The sequence below is a fragment of the Myotis lucifugus genome, unplaced genomic scaffold, assembly GCF_000147115.1.
Source record: "Myotis lucifugus unplaced genomic scaffold, Myoluc2.0 scaffold_296, whole genome shotgun sequence".
Classification (NCBI taxonomy): Eukaryota; Metazoa; Chordata; class Mammalia; order Chiroptera; family Vespertilionidae; genus Myotis; species Myotis lucifugus.
Genome location: NW_005871344.1, coordinates 1,357,490 through 1,375,454, shown reverse-complemented (window position 1 = coordinate 1,375,454; position 17,965 = coordinate 1,357,490). Strand labels below are relative to the sequence as shown.

The window sequence follows — 17,965 nt, the reverse complement described above, 5'->3', positions numbered from 1 at the left end:
GTTTCTCTCTCTCTCATCGATGTTTCTAACTCTCTATCCCTCTCCCTCTCCCTTCCTCTCTGTAAAAAAATTAATAAAATATATTTAAAAAAATTACCATGTTTCTCTTTTATTAGATAGGAGATCTATATCTATATCTATATCTATATCTATATCTATATCTATATCTATATCTATATCTATATCTATATCTATATCTATATCTATATATCTCCTATATAATAAAAGCCTAATATGCAAATCGACCAAATAGCAGAACAACCGGCAGAACAAGCACTTGCTATGATGCACACTACCACCAGGGGGCAGATGCTCAATGCAGGAGCTTCCCCCAGCCTGCAGACCCCAGGCCAGCCAAGGTGGGCCCCCGCCCCAATCGCCTAGCCAGTCGCCCCACAGAGGGAGGCGACCAGCAGCGGTGGCAGGTGGTGCCAGTCTGGCCAAGGTGGGTGCCAGCAGAGGCCCCCCCCTGATTGCCCCACCGGTCACCCCACAGATTGGCACTGATCACGAGCCAGGTCTAGGGACCCTACCTGTGCATGAATTTCATGCACCAGGCCTCTAGTGTGTATATATATATTGATTTCAGAGAGGAAGGGGAGAGAGAAACATCAATGATGAGAGAGAATCATTGATTAGCTGTCTCCTGAATGCCCCCTCCTGGGGATCGAGCCCACAACCCAGGGATGTGCCCTTGACCGGAATTGAACCCAGGACCCTTCAGTCTGCAGGCCGACGCTCTAGCCACTGAGCAAAACTGGCTAGGGTCTCAGTTCTTTTAAAAAAAATATATTTGTATTGACTTCAGAGAGGAAGGGAGAGGGAGAGAGAGAGAGAGAGATAGAAACATCAATGATGAGAGAGACACATCAATTGGTTGCCTCCTGCAGGCACCCTGACTGGGGCCTGGGGTTTGAGCCTGTAACCGATGGACCTTGGTTCTTGAGTTCAGCAAAGAAAGATTCAGAGCCAAGAGCTCAAATACAGAGGTAGAAGGGAGCCACAGAAGAAATGGACTCAGGAAACAAGTTACAGAAGCAAAAGAAGGACCCTTGAAGCTTAGTAGAGGGAAAGAAAACAGTAACGTGCCTGAGGGTAAGAAGAGGGGGACCAGAAAGGTGCAGGTGTGTCCTGGGGGGAGAGCGTGCTGGGTCTGGCCGCTTGAGTTTTTTGTTTTTTTTAAGTATTGAAAACTTTACGAATTTGTGTGTCACCCTTGTGCAGGGGCCATGCTAACCTCCGTATTGTTCCAATTTTAGTGTATGTGCTGCTGAAGCGAGAGCTTCTTGAGGGTTTTAAAGCTGGGAGTTGCTCTAGCTGGTTTGGCTCAGTGGATAGAGAGTAGGCCTATGGACTGAAGGGTCCCAGGTTTGATTCTGGTCAAGGGCACGTGCCCGGGTTGTGGGCTTGATCCCCAGTAGGGGGCATGCAGGAGGCAGCCAATCAATGATTCTCATCATTGATGTTTCTATCTCTCTCTTCCTCTCCTTCCCTCTCTGAAATCTATTATATCCTATATAATAAAAGGCTAATGTGCAAATAGACTGAACGGCGGAACAACCGGAAAAACCAAACAACCGGTCGCTATGATGTGCGCCGACCACCAGGGGGTGTGTGCGGAACATGGTGGACATTGGCCGCGGTGGGATGGTGGAGCAAGTGAGCGGGGGCGCCAGACCAAGGCACGGCACTGGTCCTGTCATTGGGGTGAGCCTCTGGTGGTTACTGAAAATTCTTTGCTCCTGTGCTCTACAGTTCCACCCGATGCTCGCACCTGCTGTGGTGCTGGCCCTGCTCGCACCCACTGCCAGCGCTGGAGCTGCCACTCACACCCACTGCCAACACTGTAACTTGTTTCCTGAGTCCATTTCTTCTGTGGCTCCCTTCTACCTCTGTATTTGAGCTCTTGGCTCTGAATCTTTCTTTGCTGAACTCAAGAACCAAGGTCCATCGGTTACAGGCTCAAACCCCAGGCCCCAGTCAGGGTGCCTGCAGGAGGCAACCAATTGATGTGTCTCTCTCATCATACCTTCTCGCACCTGCTGCTGGTGCCCAGCACTGGTCCCGATCACTCGGCACCATCAGCAGGTATGAGCAGTGGCTGCTGACCCTGATTGCCCCTGAGGGCTTCTCCACCTCCCCCTGCTCTTGAGGGGCAATTGAGGCAGCAGCCGCTGCTTACACCCACTGATGATGCTGGCCCCACTTGCACCTGCTGCTGGCGCTGGCCCCAATTGCTCTGGTGGGTGTGAGTGGGGCCGGTGCTGTCAGTGCGTGGGAGCGGTGGTGGTGGTGGTGGGAACAGGGCTGCCAGCAGATAGGACTAGGGCTGCGGCAGGAGGGGCCGGGCGGGGGCATGGAGGATGGGCTGAGACCTGCCCTTGTGCCTACTGCAGCCTCGCGGCCCACAGTTCCTTTCAAGGTACACGAATTTGTGCATTGGGCCCCTAGAGTATATATATAAAAGCCTAAGCGACCGGCCAACCGGCTGACCATCTGGTAGCAATGATGCACACTGACCACCAGGGGGCAGATGCTCAATGCAGGAGCAGAAACCACAGGCATGGAAACATGGAACAGACTGATGAATCTCAGAGGGAAGGGAGGAGGGGAGAGGGCGGGAAGAGATTAACCAAAGATTTTATATGCATACTAGGGTTCCTTGGCCTGGCCTGTGGGGATCGGGCTGAAACTAGCAGTCTGAATCCCCTGGGGGTCCCGGATTGTGAGAGGGCACAGACCAGGCCAACGGACCCCACTGGTGCAAGAATCTGTGCACCAAGCCTCAAGTCTATATATATAAAAGGCTAATATGCTAAGTGTCCGACCATCTTACCAGTTGCTATGATGCACACTGACCACCAGGGGGCAGATGCTCAATGCAAGAGCTGCTGAGCTGCAGTGACTTGGCAGCAGTGGTTCTCAGGTGATACACCCCAAAACCAGAGAGGAGGAAGCCTGATTCCTGGAAGGGATGCACGATTCCATCTTTGGCCATGGGTTACGTTGTTGCTGGAGCACTGTCAGCCCCGAATCTGGTTTACTGCACACTTGCGTTTGCATTCCACCCTGTATGACAGCAACTTTGCAGAGTGCCCTCTCACACTCCGGGACCCCTTGGGGGATGTTGGACAGCCGGTTTCGGCCCGATCCCCACAGGCCAGGCCGAGGCATCCCACCTGCCAGAGGGACCCTGCTTACTCCGCAGAAGCCCTTCAAGCGATGGTGCCACCCTAGGTGTGGCCAGAGGTTGGCTGTGGGGCGGGTCTGGGCGAGGCAGACAGGCCACCTTCTAATTAATTGTCTTTCAATGTGCACGAATCCGTGCACCAGGCCACTAGTACATATATATTAAAGGAGATCTTAGGGGCTGACCTCAATAGAATATTCATCAGCTTTATGCTGATGGGGCAAAATGAGATTTATTCCCTTAACTTCATTGTCCTTGGGTGTGGCTGGCACAAATGGCACTAATTGGATATCTGCTATCTATCTCCCTGAGTAATTTAAGCTATTTATCCTCTGGTTGGGAGGAGATGTGTAAACCATTTACTCTTAAGTGTCCTTGGTTAGGAAAGATAGGATTTTGTGATTTACTAGATGGCTGTAAACGCTCGGCCCTTTAACTATGTGTTTCCCTGTTCCACTCGCCTGGCTCACCAGCCTGTCTCAGAACACCTGGCTGCTTCTCCCTTCAGTGCCAGGGCCCCATTGGCTGGGAACTCCTGAGTCCTGGTGACCTCACAAAGACGGTGACACCGGCCTGGGCTCGGGGAGCCTAGGTAAGCTGAGAGGTGGCTCTGGGAGAGTCCCCGGGGTGGGGGCCTTCAAGTCCACAGGTTACCACCTCGACCCCACCCCCTGGGTAGACCTCTCTCCCCTCTGGCTGTAATTCCACAGTTAGAACTTCATACCTTTGGCTTACAGCTCAATTTTCTGTTACCATGTGGATGCCCCCGGTGGAGGTAACACATTCAACTTCCCATCAGCAGCTCAAGGCTCATGGAGAAAGTTTAGACTTTCAAGTTCTCAGAGAGTGGTGGGTGGGAATTGGGGGCAGGGGAAGGAGAAGAGAGTGAGAAGACCAGGAAGGGAGTATCATCGACCAGGGGAAAGAGAAGGCAGATGACCTGGAAGCACCATACAGAGTTATCGCAATATTATTAACCATATTCCTTATGCTTTACTTTACATCCCGGGACTATTTTGTAACTACCGATTTGTGTTGAAAGAAATTTTAAAGGAAGATCTTTGTGGCTCAATTTGGGACCATTGTCGAGAGAGGAGAGGGCAATTCCAAAACCAGCTCCGAGGCAATGGGGGCTTCACTGGGGTCTGGCAGTAGTGAGAGAGACATGGGAAGATTAGATCTATCTATCTACCTATCTATCTATCTATCTATCTATCTATCTATCTATCTATCTATCATCTATCATCTGTCTATCATCTATCTATCCATCTGTTTTTTTACAAGGGAAGATATTTAGGAACTTTTCTGGAGCCAGAATGAGCAGAACTCGGCTAAATCAAATGCAGCAAGTGAGGGAGAGAGCTGTCAAGGATGATACTGTTTCTGGCTTGGATAGTAGTGCCAGTTTCTTTCAGTGGAAGAGAATAGAAGGATCCAATTTGGGGAAAAGATGGCACGTTCTGGTTTGGATTGTCTAGATCTGAGGTGTCCTCATGCCAGATGTACGTGTGCACTGGCATGCGTGTGTGTACACATACTCACACGAGTGCCAGCATTCTGGGCCCATCCCCCTCATAATCGTGTTCTCAGCGAGGAACTGGAAGACCCACTGAGAGCGCCTCCTCCTAGGGACCAGCAAGGGCTGGACTAGAGGGCTCCCTGAGGTGGGGAAGACAGGATAGGAATCAGCCAATGATTCTCCAATCATGGGCAGGACTGGCTGTTTTATGGCCATCCTCTGCCCTCCCCGTTTGCGGCCCTGGCTTTGGAGCAAAGGCCAAAACGTAGCATGTGGCTGTCAAGACAGTAGTGAGTTCCTTTCGCTCCCCTGGGACCCACTCAAGTCCCTCAAGAACCATCACTCTTTTTAATGAGTGCACAATGGCCTTTAAAAAAAATCTTAAAAAATTTTTTAATTTTGTTTTTAGAGAGAGAAAGGGAGAGGATGAGAGAGATCGAAACATCGATGAGAGAGAAACATCATCAATCGGCTTCCTCCCACACGCCCCCTACTGGGGATTGAACTGGAAACCCTGGCATGTGCCCTGACCAGGAATCGAACTAGTAACCTTTTGGTGCAGGGGACCATGCTCAACCAACTGAACCACACTGGTTGGGCCTTTTTAATTGATTTAGATTGATTTAATTGATTTAGATTTAATTGATTGATTGAGAGAGAGAGAGAGATTATGGTTGCCTCCCTGAACCTGCCACCTTCTGGTACACAGGACGACATTCCAACCAACTGAGCCACACCTGACCGGGCACACATGGCCCTTTAATGGAGGGCAAATGTGGGCTGCCTCAGTAATGGTCAGGCTGCTCTGAGGTCCCTGCAGGATGGAGGGGGTTGAAGGAATAGGAGAAAGTGTGTGTGTGGGGAGAGATCTGCTCTTTTCTCATGGAAGAGGGAGAGGCAGCCAGGGCTGAGACCTGTGGTTTCCGCCCAGTGACCTGGTCTTGTGCATCTGCTGTGTCAGAGGGTACAGGTCACTCTCTCCCACAGCCCACACCAGCTAGGCTTTCCACACCTTATTCACTCTCCGGGCTGGCTCTGGCTCCTATGTTTTCTAGGTTGAAAATCCTCTCTTTGATAACCATGGTGTGTGTGTGTGTGTGTGTGTGTGTGTGTGTGTGTGTACACAGGTGGAAGGGGAGATCAAGGGAAGACCCAGGGCTTTGTGGAGCCTAAAGTTTTTTTTTATAATGTTGAGGCTCCCCTTTAAGTTAAAGAAGACAACATTGTGAATGCAAAATTAAGGGCAGTCCTTTTGTAAAGGGGCCGCAAGCAAGAAGCCCTGGCATTTTAAACTGAATTAGCTTCAGGGTAAAAGTGCTTCTGGTGCCGATGGTGAGTGAGCCTTTCCTGCTCCTGAGGCAGGACGCAAGGCTGTGCACGAACTGCTTGCTGGGAATGAAGGCAGCTCCCCCTGTGCTCCGCCTCACTTTCCCCACCGCACAACCGGCCTTCCTCCTCTCTGCCCAGTGCCTGGCGGGAGGCATAGAACACATAGTAACCATTTATAGAAGGCCTTCGGTGGCTGTGTGAACGACCTCAGGCAGCAGGCTTTATGCTCCCATCTTAGAGACAGGGAAGAGGGGGTCAGAGGGGGAAAGTCCCTTATTACCCAAGTTCACAAATATTAGTAAGAGGATGAGGTGGGATTTGAACCCGGGACAGCATGACTCCAAATCTACGGTCTTTCCAAAGTCAAGTTATAAAGATGCACAGCAAAGTTTGTGGAACAAATGATTTAGTGAGTGAGTGCATGAATTAATAATGAATGAATAAGTGATCAAATCAGCTAGTGGAAGAATGGCTGGGCGAATGAAGAAGAGATAAAAGGATGGAACAACAAGCTTATTTGTTGAACATTTACTGTGTGCCAGACTCTGAGGGATCGTATTGTCCAGTGGGAGAACCAGATGCTGTGTGCCGAGAGGGGGAGTGGACCTGAGGCCTTGGGGACTCACAAGTGGACCTCACGTGTCTGGGGGACCTGGAAGGCTTTTAACATTTGAGCTGAAACCTGAGGTGGTGAAGCTGTGGGTGCTATCCAGGGAAGGAGGCTGGAGAAAGGGGTGCCCAATGCCAGAAGGCCCAGACTTAACCCAGGAGCTGGACTCCTTGGAAAAACTAAAGGAGCTGAGTGTGGAAGGGAGTGTGGATGGGCAAGAAGGGTGAACAGGGAGTTGGGGCAGACACAGAATGGCCTTTTGCTAAGGATTGAGGGTGCTGTCCTGAAGACCACGGGAAGCGATGGGGGTAGGCAGACGGGCGGCATAAACAGATGGTCTTGGCTGCCCTGAGGGTCATTGGGGTGGGTGACCTTCCTCCCCTTGGCCGCCACTTCAAGTGTATAGTGCAGCAACAATGTCTAACTTCTGGGACTCTGTGTGTGTGTGTGTGTGTGTGTGTGTGTGTGTGCCTGCCTTGTAGGCTTTGCTCAGTAAGTATTGAAAAAGCCACTCTTGCCAAAACCGGTTTGGCTCAGTGGATAGAGCGTCGGCCTGCGGACTGAAAGGTCCCAGGTTCGATTCCGGTCAAGGGCATGTACCTGGGTTGCGGGCACATCCCCAGTGGGAGGTGTGCAGAAGGCAGCTGATCGATGTTTCTCTCTCATCGATGTTTCTAACTCTCTCCCTTCCTCTCTGTAAAAAATCAATAAAATATATTTTAAAAAAAAGAAAGAAAAAAAGAAAAAGCCACTCTTCACCTGACTTGATCTCCTTCTGTGTCTCCTCCCAGGGGCCCACTCCTGCCTAAGAACACCATGCATGCAGGTGAGCTGTGTCTAGGGGAGGGGGTGGAGTGGGGTGGGGGGGAATTAGGGAGTTGGCCCTGCAGTCAGACTGCTAGGATGAGGCAAGGCTGTGCTTTTGACGATGATCTCAGGGTCTCTTCTATGTAGCCTGCCCCACTCGGAACAGGCAAACTTTTAGGGGGAGCAGGCAGCTCTGCCAAGGCTGCTGTGGGAACCTTGGGCCATAGCCATTTGCAGAGTAGTTTTAGCAAGTTGGGGGTTGGCTGGGAGCAGTGTGACCAATAAGGCGCTCCTCCTCCCCTTTTTCTCCCTCAGGCGGGAGAGGTTCCTCATCTGTCTGTATTTGTGGACTTCCTACCGTGCACTTGGCACAGTGCTAGGTGCTGGGGATGCCCCAGGGACTAAGATATGCATGGTGCGTGCCCCTGTGGAGTTCAGGTCTGGCAGGGGTGAGACCACTAATTGAGTCATTGGAATAAAGTGCACTGAATATTTTGTCATGGAGGTTGGGGCTGGAAAGGTGGGCTGGGCGTGGTCATGGAGAACCTTGGAAGTGACACAGGGGCCTCATTTTAAAGAGAGCAGGGGTCCTTGGAAAGATTGTAACAGGTGAGGCTTGGCTGAATTTGCCTTCTCTCTCTCAGGAACACTGCGGGGAGCTCAACAGTCAGCTGTCGGAGAGAAGGGGGCAGTGGCAGCGACAGACCTCTAGACGGGCATGGCTCTGAGTCAGAGGGCTAGTCTGGTCCTCTGTGAAGACCCAAAGAAGACACCCAGTTTCAGCTCCACTGGGGCCCCAGGTTTAGGCTCGGGCACCATCTCTGGGCCAAACCCAGGCACAGACCTTGTTCCTGCCCTGAATGTCCCCCCGAGTCCTGGCTTGGCTCTTGTCCCAGACCTTCATCCAATTCTGAGTCCTGTCTCCGAGGAGGCCCCTGGCCTCGTGTCTGATAGCACCCCCAGTCCTGATGAGAGCGGGGCCGTGGCTCCAGCCGCCCTCCAGACCACCCCTCCCCCCTCCGGCGAGGCCCTGGGCCTGGAGCTGAATCACATCTCGAGGCCTAACTCACAGGAGGCCCTACATCCAGCCTCACCGCTCGTTCCGAGCCCTGACTCTGCCGAGGCCCAGGGTCCGAGCTCGGACAACCCCTCTGGGCTGAATTCTGAGGAGGCCTTCAATCCCCACTCAAGCAAGGCTTTTGAGTTGGGTCAGAACAACTCCAACCCTTCCAGGTCTGAATCCAACCCATTTTTAAGGACCTTTTCAAGAGAAGCCCTCGTTCTGGGCCCCTGCCTCTCCAGGCCATGCTCCAAAGCGCTCCTTATCCCAGCCTCAGGCTCGATGGATTCCCCCTCCAATCACCTGCTCAGTGTGGGCTCAAGAACCATCTCCAAGCTGGACCTGAAAGGGGCTCCAGGTCCCTGTGGGACCCTAAGCCCAAGCACCAACGAGACCATCAAGTTGGTTTCCCAGGACATCTCTGGGTCTGTTTCAAAAGGATCCTTTGGTGCAGCCTGGAAGACGAGTTCCAAGGGAAACATCAATGTGGCTTTAAATAGCAATTCCAGGTCTGATGTGAACGTGACCGTCACTCAGGCCTCCTGCTTGACCGTGATTCCTGGCTTCCAGGATGATATCAGCCTGCGCTCCAGCACCCGTAGACCCAACTCGGTCCCTTCTCCAACCTCGTGCATGACCTTGATAATGGGCTCCAAGGAGACCCTGAGCCTGAGCTCTAGCCTCATCTTTAGCGACACATCCACCCTGACCCTGAGCAGCCAGCAGGATGATTCTGAGGACAACACCATCCACACCGTGCCCCTGGAGGAAAGTCAGAGCTGGAGCGAGATGGCCAATTCCGAGATGAGCCGGTTCCCGCTGGTGTTCCCCACCTGCAACACCGCGGACAAGGGCACCGCCGCCTTCCACAGCGTCCCTGAGCGTGAGTATGGCCAGGGCGACAGCCCGAGAGAGGGCACTGTCCCGGGAGACCTGTATTCAGACTTGTGGGGCGGGAGGGGGGAGAGGGAGAGGAAGGGAACGGCATTCAGTGGATAACATGCAACATATTCATTATGCCCAAGAGACCCCAGTGCTCAGCTTCTGCTTGTTGGGCGACTTGGAGACAAGCTACTCAATCTCTCTGAACTTCAGTTCCCTTTTTTTTAAAAAATATATTTTATTGATTTCTTACAGAGAGGAAGGGAGAGGGATAGAGAGTAGAAACATCGATGAGAGAGAAACATCGATCAGCTGCCTCCTGCACATCTCCCGACTGGGGGATGTGTCCACAACCCAGGTACATGCCCTTGACCGAAATCGAACCTGGGACCTTTCAGTCCGCAGGCCGACACTCTATCCACTGAGCCAAACCGGTTTTGGCAACTTCAGTTCCCTTAACTTTAATAATCTCCATAGGATAATACTTTTATGTCCAAATTACAAGTCGACTAACTTTATCTTCCTTTCCAAATGTATGCGTCTTTCTTTCTTGATAAATTTCAGACCTGGCTGTTCGGGTCAACATTTTTTTTTTCTTCCTTTTCTTTGTTCAGGTCAACATTTGACCCGTGGAGTAGGCAGGCTTAGCTCATCTCTATTGAGTTTTGAGGTTCCTCCCTGAGCAAAGCCTTGGGGTTCTACCTGGAACCTGCACTCACTCTGACATGCCAGTGTTCTGTAAATTAATCTCCTGGCAGTTTTTGATGTTGTAAAGATTTCCTTTCATTTATTTATACCCCCAAATAGTTTTGTTTGTTCATGGACCAATGCCATATTGCAATGAAAAAAATTTACCATTGCTTTGTAAATATGTATTCATATCTGGTAGGGTAAGAATCCCTCTTAAAAGTTCTTAAAACTATTCTGAGGACAACAGCATCCAAACCATGCCCTGGAGTCTGTTAGTAAGCCCTCATTCTTCCATATACATTTTAGAATATTTTTGTCTAGGTCTAGATCCTCAAAAAATTTTTCTATCATTTTTTTTGGAATGCTATTAATTTATCTATCAAAGTTTTCCTTTATATAGGATAACTAGAGGCCCGGTGCACAAAATTTGTGCACTGGGGGAGGGGGTGTCCCTCAGCCTGGCCTGCGCCCTCTCGCAGTCTAGGAGCCCTTGGGGGATGTCTGACTGATGGCTTAGGGGAGCGGGCCTAAGCTGGCAATCAGACATCTTTAATGCTGCTGTGGAGGCGGGAGAGGCTCCCGCCACTGCTGCTATGCTTGCCAGCTATGAGCCCAGCTTCTGGCTGAGTGGCGCTCCTGATGTGGGAGTGCACTGACCATCAGGGGGCAGCTCCTGCATTGAGTGTCTTCCCCCTGGTGGTCAGTGCACATCATAGCAACCGGTCATTCCACAGTTCAGTCATTTTGCATCTTAGCCTTTTATTATATAGGATATCCTTTACTAGAATTAATAAAAACTCTCTATCAAAATCTATTGCTGTTTTGTTTTGTGTTGTTAATCCTCACTCGAGGATATTTTTCCCATTGCTTTTTTAGAGAGAGTGGAAAGGAGGGAGAGGGAGAGAGACAAAGGAAAGAGAGAGAGAGAGAAACATCGATGTGAGACACATCAATTGGTTATCTCCCACATGCGCTCCTACCAGTGTGGGGATGGAGCCTGCAACCCAGGTATGTGCCCTTGACCGGAAATCAAACCTGAGACCCTTCAGTGCATGGGCCGACGCTCTAACCTCTGAACCACACTGGCCAAGGCCTATTGCACTTTTTAATAGGCTAATTCCTAGGTATTTTATTGTTTTTATTGCTATTATGAATCATATCTTATTTTCTAATACAATTCTTATTTTGTACTGATGATGCTAATGATGTAGAGAAATTTTGTTTTTGCATGTTGAACTTTAAAAAAACCCCAGCTTGAGATATAATTTACATACCTTAAAATTTACTCACTTTAAGTGTACAATTTAATGTTATTAAAATATACACAGAATTGTGCAATCATCACCATAATCAATTTTAGAACATATTCATCACCCCCCAAAGAAACCCCAAACCTAATTTAGGTATCACCACCAACCAATGCCCTCCAGCTCTGGGAACCTACTATTCTACTCTCTGTCTGTAGAGATTTGCCTGCTTGGCATTTTATATAAATACTAGAGGCCCAGTGCACAAAAATTTGTGCACTCGGGGGGGGGGGTCCCTCAGTCTGGCCTGTGCCCTCTTGCAGTCTGGGACCCCTCGGGGGATGACCACCTGCTGGCTTAGGCCTGCTCCCCGGGGGATTGGGCCTAAGCTGGCAATCAGACATCCCTCTGGTAGCCCAGGAGCCCTTGGGGGATGTCCGCTTGCCAGCAGGGAGCAGGCCTAAGCTGCAGTCGGACATCCTTAGTGCTGCTGAGGAGGCGGGAGAGCTCCCACCACCACCTCTGTACTGGCAGCCATCAGCCTGGCTTGTGGCTGAGCAGAGCTCCCCCTGTGGGAGCGCACTGACCACCAGGGGGCAGATCCTGCATTGAGCGTCTGGCCCCTGGTGGTCACTGTGTGTGTCATAGTGACCAGACATTCCCAGTTGTTCTGCTGTTAGGGTCAATTTGCATATTACCCTTTTACTGTATAGGATGTGGTCCTTTGTGATTGGAACACTTTAACCCTGTTTCATCCCTCCTTCCAATTTATATGCCATCCTGGTGATGCATATTCATTCTTTCTTAACCCTATTTATTAACTAATATTATTTTATGTAGTTAATGTTCTTATATTAACCCCAATATGAGCCTCTTTATTTGCCTTCATTGCTTATTGCATCTCAGACCTTCCCTCTGCCATTAATTTCCTTTTGCCTGAAGTATGTCCTTTAGACTTTCCTTTAGTGATTCTGCTGGTGATGAACTTGGTCATTTGTCTCTGAAAAATGCCTCTTTCCTTTCATTCTTTTTAAAAAATCTAAAACAATAAAAACTTGCAGAAAAGTTGAAAGCACCGTATAAAACGTGTTGTGAATGATTGGATAAGTTGCCGAATGATGGCCCATCACCCCTGAATTTTAGTTTTTATTTCTTACAAAAGAGGACAAAAGGTAACCATCAAAATCATGAAATCAGTATTCATACACGGCTCCCATTTCATTCCCAGACCCCACTCTGATGTCACTGACCGTCTCAGGAATGTTTTTCTGGAAAAGGAGATCAGCTCCAAATCACTCATTGTGCCTTTTTGTCTCGTCTGTTCTGTTTCCTCAGTCCTTAGCCTTTCCTTGACTTCTTGTTCTTTTCTCTTTTTTGAACATGAGGCATCCAGCCAGGGGGGCACCAGCTGACCCGAGCTCAGGGCTTGGAGGGGAGTCACCCATCGATCCCTTTTGTCACTTCAGGAAGCCTCACCCCCCCTCCCCCCAAAAAAACCCACAAAAAAACACACAAACAAACCTGAGAAAGTCTCAGAGGCTTGGTCAGCAGTCTTGTCGATGGTTTCCTGGCTAGATTTGGTCACTGGTCTGTGGTCGCATCCTGGGCAACCCCTTCCACTTGCTGCTTCAGGTCAGGCAAGCCCTTGCTGTCCACGGCAGCGGGGCCTGCGAGGTCGTCAAGGGGAGCCGGGCGATGGTGATCTCCTGACGTTGCAGATTACGGGCCAGCTGTTTTGTAAGTTGTGCCTTAGTTTGGGTTTGTCTGTTTCCTCATGATCACGCCCCCGCCATGCACGCCTGGCAGGAAAAGCACAGGAGTGGTGCTGGCTTTCTCGCATTGCCTGCTATGCAATGGTGGTGCGTGCTTTTGACTTGTTCCATTACTGATGATGGTCATGTCAATCACTTGAGTGAGACGGTGGCTGCCAAGGTTCTCCTCTGTAAAGTCACTGTTTACCCCTTTGTCAGAAATATCATGTGGGGAGCTACTCTGAAACGGTGCAAATATCCCTATCAGACTTTCAATGTGCTCATTTACTTATTTACATCAATGTAGAGTCGTGGATTCCTAATTTATTCAATGGACTATGTCATCTGTTGCTGCCATGACTTATTGTGATATTCAAACTTCCCCCAATTTGACCAGTGGACTCCCTTCCAGCAAGCTTTTGTGTCCCGGTGACAGATCCCCGTTGTTCCGTGAGCTCCCTTCCTTATTTCTGGAGCAAGACGTCTCTTCCTTGGTTTCTGGCTGGTCTTATACTTTCTCTGCCCAATGCCTAGAGTCAGCCATTTCTCCAAGGAGCCTTGTCCCTTTTAGTGGAGAATGGTACCCTTGGTGCTAGCTGTTTTCACTGCTATTGGGGTATCTCTGTGTTTCCCTATTGGCTCCATCTTCCAGCAGCCTCTGGTAGCCAAGATGGCCCTGAAGTTCCAGGCTCATCAGAAGGAGATACACTCTCTTAAATAAAGAGCTCCATTGCCCTGCTCACCCAGGACCCCATCCTTGGACAAACCCCTGTGGCTGAGGTCACGGGACTCTATTGGCCACGCTTGGGTTGCAGACCCACCCCTATGTGAAGAGGGGTGATGGGTGGGGCTTGAAGAATTCCGCTTCACCTAGCTTCATGGAATGGGTAACCCACAGGGAAGGCAGGAACTCTGTCACCAAAAGGAGGAGGAAGAAGTCTGGGGCTGACAAAACAGCAGGTATCTACTACAACAGATAAGAGTTTAATTACGAAATGTGATGACGGTTGAAAAGAGAGAGTACGCTGATGCACAAGAGGGTCACAGTGGGGCCCCTGTTCGCCTGAAGGTTAAAGGAAGCCTTTTGGAGAAGTGACAAGCAAGCTTAGACGCGAAGGGCGGGCGGCGCGAGACCTGGGCGAGGGGGCGTGGCAGTGGGTTGCCCCAGGCAGAGGAAGATGCTTGCGCAAAGGTTCCCACCCCCCCACCCCTGGGCCTGAAAGACTGTGGCCAGTGTGGCCAGAGCATGGTGAGTGAGGGGAGAGCGAGGGGGCAGGGCCCTAACAGGGAGGGAGGCTGCCCTGCAGGGCCCTGACAAGGATGCTCAGTGAAATGAGGTGCCACCGACGGGTTTTAGGGAAGGGAGTCAGTCTGGCTGCTGGGGGAGTTAGGGTTGGAGAAGCCCAGTGGGGAGGAGAGATGGGATTATGGCACCCCAGGTAGACTGTATTTTTCTCCCCTCTTCTCTTCTATTGAAATGGTGACATGCAGGAACCTTCAGTGAAGAGACCTCATGCCTGGTGAACGCACCAGGGGAGAGAGAGGATGGAGAGGATGGCAACAAAATGACTCTGGTATGCTTCCTGCCCAGCCAGCAGTGGACTTCCTGGGATGCCCCCCCCCCCCCGCCCCAACACTCCCTGTTTCTCCCCCGGCTCCTCTTTTCTCCATGGTGCTCATCACCATCTGACGCAGTGTGCTTTACTTCTTCATCTTCTTTCTTGTTCGTCTCTCTCACTATAACGTTTCCCCTGTGAATCGGCGATTTCTGTCTGTCTTATTCACGTCTGTTTTCCCAGCACCCAGGGCACTGCCTGGCGCACCATAGGTGCTCAGTAAGATTTCTAAGCAACTGAATGAATTGTGAGAGGGTGTCTAAAGGAGACAGAAAGGCTGGACACAGGCCGGACACAGGTCTTGGCCTTGAAGCAGGCCTCAGGTGGCCAGAGAAAGCCAGTGTCTGCAGCACTTGGTGAGGGCTAGTGGGCCAGACTGGACAGGCTGGTGGACATGAATATGACACACAGAGTGTGGGCAAGACTGGTTGATGGACAGTCTGGAGGTTGGGCATCCATCCAGGCCAGGACTCCTAGGAGGGAGGCCTGCCCCCTGGCAGCTTCGAGGCCAGCTCCCGTCTCTGAGGCAATGCAGGGTGAGGGTGGGGGTGGGGAGGTGGTGATAGGACTAAGAAGAGGTCTTGCATTTGGGGAGCATCCATCCTTATCCCACGGTACCCTTCTAGTTGTCCACCTTGCTCTGGCCACACTACCTTTTCCTGTTTCCCACACATGCCAAACCCATTCTTACCTCAGGGCCTTTGCATTTGTTACTTCTGCCAGGAAGGTTCTTCTACCTACAAGAGAGGCATAATAAAGCCGAAGTGAGGTCTATCTATCTCTTTATCTATCTATCTAAAAGCCTAAGCGACCATCTGACCGTCCGACTGGTAGCTGCCACCAGGGGGCAGCGCTCAACGCAGGAGCTGCCAAGCTGCAGTGACTTGGCAGCTGTGGTTCTCGGGTGACGCCACAGAGAGGAGGGAGCCCGATTCTGGGGTGCATCACCTGAGAACCACCCTCTGGCAATCTGGGACCCCTCAGGGGATGTCAGAGAGCTGCTTTCGGCCTGATCCCCACAGGCCAGGCCAAGGGACCCCACCAGTGCACGAATCTGTGCACCGGGCCTCTAGTGTTACATAATGTATGCACAGCCCTGAGCACAGTCCCTGCACAGAAAGGGTTTATTACTGCAACCACTCAACACATTTAATCGAGTTCCTACTATGTGCTAGGCACTGTTTCAGGCACCAGAGATCCAATAGTGAAGTGACATTCTAGTTTGGGGAGACAGGTAGACCCTCCTTCTAGTTCTTCACATGGCTATCTCTTTCTTGTCATTCAGGACTCGGCTCAGATATTATCTCCTCTGAGAGGCCTTCCCTGACCGTTCAGTCTGAACGAGCCATCTCTCTCCCATCACCTTTACACTTGAAGTCACCAACCTCTGTATAACAAACCAAGCCAAAACTTAGTGGTTTAAAAATTCACTCTGGCAGCTGGGGAAGTAAGGATGGAAAGGGCCCAATGTCTCATGATTCTAAAATTTGACTGGGCTCAGCAGGTGGTTCTTCTGCCTTGCGTGGTGTAGACTGAGATCACCTGGGGAGGGGGGTTGGAGCATCCAAATGACCCCATATTCCAGCGTCTCTCTCCACATGGTGTCATCATTCCATGGCAGCTGGGTTCCAGAGGGGAAGAGTTGCCAGTTCCTTTAAGGGTTAGGCCAGGAATGCACAGCATCACCTCCATAGCATTCTATTGGTCCAAACTAGTGGTGAGATGAACCCAGATTCAAGGGCCATCTGTCCTGTTGGTAGGAGTGGGAAAGAACGTGTGGGATCTTTAACCCACCACACTGCCCGTCTGATTACTTTGTTTTGCTTTCTTTATTATACGAAGTTACTTTATTTTGTGTTTTCTTTCTTCTGCTGCTTTAAGATAAGGAGAATGAATAGATTAATTGGACATTGGTTAATGTATTCCCTCTCTCAGGTAGCAGAATACCTTAATCTGACTAAGATGTGCCCTTAAGAAGGTAGATAGCAGAGGCCCTTAAGAGGTATTACTGCCCCTGTGTGGCTCGGTTGGTTGAGCATCATCTAGCAGTGGTTCTCAACCTTCTGGCCCTTTAAATACAGTTCCTCATGGTGTGACCCAACCATAAAATTATTTTCGTTGCTACTTCATAACTGTAATGTTGCTACTGTTATGAATCGTAATGTAAATATCTGATATGCAGGATGGTCTTAGGCGACCCCTGTGAAAGGGTCGTTCGTCCGCCAAAGGGGTCGCGACCCACAGGTTGAGAACTGCTGATTAATGCATCAGGAGGTCGCATTGGATGCAACGAGTCTCTGGTCAGGGCACATACCCGGGTTCCAGGCTCCAGTAGGGGGCATGCAGGAGGCAGTTGATGAATGTTTCTCTCTCACAGATGTTTCTCTCACTCTCTCACTCTCTCTTTGAAATAAATAAAAGCACATTTTATAAAAAGAGGTATTACTCATGGTGAGATTTCAGCTTGAGATATTGGGACCCTTTCTGTCTCGCAGCTGTTACCTCTTCTTCCTTAGTTGCCTGGTCAGGGGGAGAGTTTAGCAGTTGCTCATATCTGTCCTCCCCCAAATGCTGTTCTTCAAGGACTATCCACACCCTCCTGCTGTCACCTTCTCAAGTCTCACCCTGCCCCCCAGAAGTTCCCCTTGTGGCAGCTGGGGAGGAGCGGGCACGCCTGCAGGTGGCGGGCGGCGGCTGCGGGGGAGGGACAGCCGGTGTGGCGCTCACCCTGCGGCTTTGCCCTCTGCTGCCCCCCGAGGTCGAGAATGTCATCACCCTCCAGAAGAGCCAGGATGTGCCGGAAGGTGACGGAGAGAAGAAGACCATGATGAAGAAGATGATGGTGTGGGAGCCGCATCCGATCTGTGCCTTTGGGTGGGGAGGGAGCGGAGGTCCTGAGTCCACCCGCTGATGAGATGGGGGCTGAGGTGGTGAGAGGACAGATGAGGAGACAGGAACTTGGACTTGGGTCCCAGCTCCACCTCTAGCTGTCCTCTGGCTATCGGGGAGCTCAGGCAAGTCATTCCCCTTCTCCGAGCCTCACTCTTCGCATCCTGATAATACCCGAGTCACTGCTTGTTGGGAGGACACAAGCCAATGGTTAGCTCCCTGGAAAGCATTATACACCCGGGAGCAGTTATTATTTAATACCAGCAATTCCTCCTGGTGGGGAGGGAATTTCCTTGTCATTTTGCAAAATATAATCACTTCTCAGTTATCCACAGAATGGGCTGGGTTTCCAAAATTGCATTTAGCTTTGGTCCC

General features: G+C 50.6%; 1 protein-coding gene and 1 pseudogene across 1 annotated transcript in view; one reads left to right on the top strand and one right to left on the bottom strand.

Moving 5' to 3' along the window:
• Nucleotides 1–1,179: 1,179 nt before the first annotated feature.
• LOC111828198 lies at nt 1,180–1,279 on the bottom strand (annotated as a pseudogene).
• A 6,894-nt stretch (nt 1,280–8,173) lies between these two features.
• Nucleotides 8,174–17,965, top strand: part of MROH7 (maestro heat like repeat family member 7) — a 37,341-nt gene continuing 27,549 nt past the window's right edge. Inside the window, 2 exon segments of the mRNA XM_023763654.1 lie at nt 8,174–9,398; nt 17,338–17,543. Coding sequence (XP_023619422.1) covers nt 8,174–9,398; nt 17,338–17,543 — 1,431 coding nt within the window.